Source organism: Eleutherodactylus coqui, chromosome 9 (assembly GCF_035609145.1).
Source record: "Eleutherodactylus coqui strain aEleCoq1 chromosome 9, aEleCoq1.hap1, whole genome shotgun sequence".
NCBI lineage: Eukaryota > Metazoa > Chordata > Amphibia > Anura > Eleutherodactylidae > Eleutherodactylus > Eleutherodactylus coqui.
In genome coordinates, this window is record NC_089845.1 from 143067330 (window position 1) to 143073329 (window position 6000).

Sequence of the window (6000 nt, forward strand, 5' to 3'; positions counted from 1 at the left end):
AGCGCACAATGCCATAGCAGTGGCGTCCCACACCGCAGTTTTTACGGGCCAAAGCCGAAGTGGATCCAGCAGGAAGGTGAAGTATTAGGCGGTACTTACACTTGCACGCGGTTCGTCCGCATCGCATAGAAAAATCGCACGAGTTTGTCGCCCGTGTAAATAAACCCTTCCTTTATATTTCCCATTTCTACTTCTGCTTTTAGCTCCAAAATCTGTGGCGTTTTCGCCCAAAAATGCGCCATTTGTGAAACCTCCATACGTGTAACGTGGACTATTTTCGCAGCGATCACCGCGGACTGACTTATTTCTACGCAAATCTACACATACATCTTCAACGAAGTGTCACATAAGCGGAAAACGCTGCGCTCAGCTGTGCCGCGTCTACAGAAACATGATCACTAGCCACCTGCTACCCCGAATAAAGTCCACCAAGAATTCAAGTTTATTCTGGAAATTAACCTCTGCACTGCCAGCAGGCGGGCGGAATCCGTCCGACATTAATGTAATGGTATGCAGGACTCGCCTGCCACCTACACAGCCGATCTCTATATATACTGCATTTTCTATCAACATGCTGGGACTTGTAGTCCCATAACAGCCGGCAATGTTCTCGTTCAGCATGTACAGGAACAAGCAAGACATAAACTCCATGACAGGTGGCAGCTTTACTGGGAAGTCTCATCTGCTAGCAATTACATCCAGCTCCATCTAAGTGAATTGCAGGGCACAATGGGGCACGGGCATCAATACTGGCACAGCAGGGTTTTGTTGTGATCTCCAATTCTACACCGTTCTATAGATACAGGAGGTGTGCTGAAACGTGTAGTTCTATAACAGCAGAGTGCGAGGCTGCAGAGGATACAAGAGCAGCAAGGAATAAACTCCATGACAGGTGGCATCTTTTGGGCAGACTGATCTGCTGTAGTTTTCCATCCAGCTTCATCCATCTGCGGGACACGTTTATTAAGCGAACAGAGCCAGAACGGTGATGCAATCAGGGTAAGTGACAGGTGCGGAATTTATTAAGGAAATGCGCCATTTTCCAGGTTAAGTATGAAAAAAAATGCATCAAAAAATTTGCAACATCCGACCAAATCCAAAGTTGTAGTCACACGGCGCGGAATTGCTGCAGGAATTCCTGTGACTCCATTAATCTGAGTCGGGCTTGCAGAAATCCGTGCGCTTACCAGCGAAAAAGGTTCATTGAGAAATTGCTGGCACCGTGTAACGCCATGAGGGGGGCACAAGGGAAAGTGGTACGTAATACGTTGCACCAATTCTACTACACAGCGTGATTATAAATATCAATGTTATGATGTTAAGGGTACATGTGCCCCTGGAGGCGCCTAATGAGGTGCCCCTGCAAGTGCCCAATGAAGTGTCCCTGGAAGCGCCAAATGAGGTGTCCCTGGAAGCGCCCAATGAGATGTCCCTGGAAGCGCCCAATGAAGTGTCCCTGGAAGCGCCAAATGAGGTGTCCCTGGAAGCACCCAATGAGGTGTCCCTGGAAGCACCCAATGAGGTGCCCCTGCAAGCGCCCAATGAGGTGCCCCTGCAAGAGCCCAATGAGGTGCCCCTGCAAGAGCCCAATGAGGTGTTTCTATAAGCGCCCAATCAGGTGTCCCTGAAAGCGCCCAATGAGGTGCCCCTGAAAGCGCCCAATGTGGTGTCCCTGGAAGCACCCAATGTGGTGTCCCTGGAAGCACCCAATGAGGTGTCCCTGGAAGCACCCAATGAGGTGTCCCTGGAAGCACCCAATGAGGTGTCCCTGGAAGCACCCAATGAGGTGCCCCTGCAAGCGCCCAATGAGGTGTTTCTATAAGCGCCCAATCAGGTGTCCCTAAAAAAGCGCCCAATGAGGTGTTCCTATAAGCGCCCAATGTGATGTCCCTGGAAGCACCCAATGAAGTGCCCCCGTAAGTGCCCAATGAGGTACCCCTGCAAATGACCAAGAGGTGACCCTATAAGCCCCCAATGAGGTGTCCCTGCAACCCTCCAATGAGGTGTCCCTGCAAGCGCCCAATGTGGTGTCCCTGCAAGTGCCCAATGAGGTGCCCCTATAAGCCCCCAATTAGGGGGGACCCTGCAAGCCCCCAATGAGGTGCCCCTGCAAGCGCCCAATGAAGTGCCCCTGCAAGCGCCCATTGAAGTACCCCGGCAGGCAACCAATCGGGTGCCCCTGTACATGCACTATGATGTGCCCCTGTAAGTGCCCAATGAGATGTCCTTGTAAGTTCCCATTGAGGTACACCTGCAGGCGCCCAATGAGGTGTCCCTGTACATGTTTAATAAGGTACCACTGTACATGCCCAATGAGGTGCCCCTGCAGGCGCCCAATGAAGTGTCCCTGTAGGTGCTCCTATACGTGCCCAATGAGGTGCCCCTGTACATGTTTAATAAGGTACCACTGTACATGCCCAATGAGGTGCTCCTGCAGGCGCCCAATGAAGTGTCCCTGTACCTGCCCAATGAGGTGCCCCTGTAAGCACCCAATGAGGTCACCTATTACACCCCCATGCTAGAGATATAAATGGGCATTTGGCACTGTGTGGCGCTACACTTTATCGCTATCATCACATAGAGCTTCAACTCAGCAAAAAGTGGCAAAATGACCATAAAATCCAAGTTGTCTGTACCATTCCCAAAGCTGCAACGCCAATAGTGGTAAAACATGCGTGTCTTACCAGGCCATACTACCCTGGTACATGTGCCCGCACAGTGCATGCCAACACATGACCCCACCCCCTCTGTGTGGTAGCAGGGGAAGATGGCATCACTTGTTCATGCTGCAATCACTAATTATATCCTAGTCCTTGCTGCATTTTATGACACAGGATCTGACATCCGTAACAGGGTGTGCTGGCATTTGTAGTTCCACGGTAGGTGACTGACTAGCAAACTGTCCTATTCCAGCTGGTACTAGATGGCACAGGTTTACTGGGAGGAATGGCCTCCAAGATCTGGATGAGGGCACCTGTGGTAGGGGTGCTGGTAATGCCCTACCTGTGCCAAAACTCCCCCCCCCCCCCCCCCCCCCAGGGAGAGCAATGATGTACTTATCAGGGTGGCACACATGAGCAATGGGTTAAACCTGGCATAGAAGAGAGCACTTTCATGTTGGCGACCACCAGACCATATTGTGCCATCTGACTGGGCACTGACATAGTAAAGAGTAAACTTGCAGAGAAGTGTGGGCACCGAGGGGGCACACATGCAGACATCGTCACTCACCTCCGTCTCCATAGGTCTCTATGCCGTACCCGTCCTGCAGCCCGTTACTCCAAGTGCCCTCGTACCTGGCCGGGTTGCACAGACTCTGGCGGACCCCATAGCGCCCCTTGAAGCCGTGCGACCACTCTCCGCGGTACATCCACCTGCCCTTGGTCTCCACGCCCAGCCCATGCCTCTTGCCCTGAGCCCAGTAGCCCAGGTAGGTGTTTCCGCTGGGCCAGGTGTACACCCCGACTACCTCAAAGCCGTGTGACCAGGAGCCCGCGTACTCCCCCTGCCCCTTGGGCCCCGTGCAGATGCCGTGCCCGTGCGCCTTGCCATCCTCCCAGCCGCCGCAGTAAGTGCCGCCATCGTCGAAGTCAAAACGTCCGCCCGTCATTCAGGGGAAGCGAGAGGAGTGGGATGCTAGTGACTGTGTCCCGGCGGCGGCATGCACCCTCTCCTGTGCCCTACACCCTCGTCCGGGCGCGGCGAGTACACCCTCTACATCCCACTCACAGCTGCCAACACCCGGCCAATCCCCAGCCGAGCCCGCCAGCATCATCTGCCGCTAACCACGCCTCACCCCCCGCACTCCTCCTCATCATCACCGCCAGCGACCTCACTGTCCGAAACCGGGATGTCACACCTCGGGGCAGCGGCGCCAAACTTATCCCCCGGCTCTACGCAGACACCGCCATAACTAGGTCAGCCGGGGGCCGGCCGCTCTGCCCTCATACTGTGCCAACCACAATGCCCTCATACGGCGCTGCAAGCTACACTGTCCTCATCCAGTGCCAGCTACTCTGCCCACATGTAGTACTGCCAACCACACTGCCCTTATACAGTACTGCCAGCTACACTGCCCTCATACTGTGCCAACCACACTGTCCTCATACGGCGCTGCAAGCTACACTGTCCTCATACAGTGCCAGCTACACTGCCCACATGTAGTACTGCCAACTACACTGCCCTTATACAGTACCAGTTACACTGCCCTCATACAGTACTGCCAGCTGCTCTGCCCTCATACTGTGCCAACCACACTGCCCTCATACGGTACTGCAAGTTACACTGCCCTCATACAGTGCCAACCACATTGCCCACATACAGTACTGCCTGCCGATTTGCCCTCTTACAGTGCCAACCACACTGTCCTCATACGGTGCTGCAAGTTACACTGCTCTCATACAGTGCCAACCACACTGCCCACATACAGTACTGCAGGTGATTGTCCCTCTTACATTGACAACCACACTGACCTCATACAGTGCCAGCCACACTCGCCTCATACAGTGCCCTCCTATAGTAGTGCCAGCCCTACTGCCCTTATACATTGCCCTCCTACAGTGCTGCCAACCACACTGCCCTCATACATTGCCCTCCTACAGTAGTGCCAGGCACACCGCTTTCATACAGTGCCAATTACACTGACCTCACACAGTGTCAGCCACACTGCCCTCATACAGTGCCCTCCTACAGAAGTTCCAGCCACACTGCCCTCATACAGTGCCCTCCTACAGTAGTTCCAGCCACACACCCCTCATACAGTGCCAGCCACACTTCCCTCATACACTGCCAGCCACATTGCCCCCCTACAGTAGTGCCAACCACACTGCTCTCATACTGTGCCAACCACACTGACCTCATACAGTGCCAGCCAGACTCGCCTCATACAGTGCCCTCCTATAGTAGAGCCAGCCATGCTGCCCTCATACATTGCCCTCCTACAGTAGTGCCAACCACACTGCTCTCATACTGTGCCAACCACACTTGCCTCATACAGTGTCAACCACACTGCCCTCATACAGTACTGCCAGCCACGCTGCCCTCATACTGTGCCAACCACACTGCCCTCATACGGTGCTGCAAGCCATACTGCCCTAATACAGTGCCAGTTACACTGCCCTCATACAGTACTGCCAGCCGCTCTGCCCTCATTCAGTGCCAACCACACTGCCCTCATACAGTGCCAGCTACACTGCCCTCATACAGTACTGCCAGCTGCTCTGCCCTCCTACTGTGCCAACCACACTGCCCTCATACGGTGCTGCAAGTTACACTGCCATCATACAGTGCCAACCACACTGCCCACATACAGTACTGCCTGCCGATTTGGCCTCTTACAGTGCCAACCACATTGTCCTCATATGGTGCTGCAAGTTACACTGCCCTCATACAGTGCCAACCACACTGCCCACATACAGTACTGCAGGCGATTGTCCCTCTTACATTGACAACCACACTGACCTCATACAGTGCCAGCCACACTCGCCTCATACAGTGCCCTCCTATAGTAGTGCCAGCCCTACTGCCCTTATACATTGCCCTCCTACAGTGCTGCCAACCACACTACCCTCATACATTGCCCTCCTACAGTAGTGCCAGGCACACCGCTTTTATACAGTGCCAATTACACTGACCTCACACAGTGTCAGCCACACTGCCCTCATACAGTGCCCTCCTACAGTAGTGACAGCCACACTGCCCTCATACATTGCCCTCCTACAGTAGTTACAGCCGCATACAGTGCCATCCACACTTCCCTCATACACTGTCAGCCACATTGCCCTCCTACAGTAGTGCCAGCCACACTCACCCTCATACATTGTCCTGCTACAGTAGAGCCAGCCATACTGCCCTCATACATTGCCCTCCTACAGAAGTGCCAACCACACTGCTCTCATACCGTGCCAACCACACTGACCTCATACAGTGCCAGCCACACTCGCCTCATACAGTGCCCTCCTGTAGTAGAGCCAGCCATACTGCCCTCATACATTGCCCTCC

General features: G+C 54.0%; 1 protein-coding gene across 2 annotated transcripts in view; it reads right to left on the bottom strand.

Annotated features, from left to right (window-relative positions):
• The window catches only part of JPH1 (junctophilin 1), a 101174-nt gene extending 97431 nt beyond the window's left edge, over window positions 1-3743 (bottom strand). For both annotated transcript variants that reach the window (XM_066578592.1, XM_066578591.1), the window contains exon 1: window positions 3232-3743. In XM_066578592.1, coding sequence (XP_066434689.1) covers window positions 3232-3610 — 379 coding nt within the window. In that variant the 5' untranslated portion in view covers window positions 3611-3743. The remainder of the gene's footprint in view (window positions 1-3231) is intronic.
• Window positions 3744-6000: the final 2257 nt, after the last annotated feature.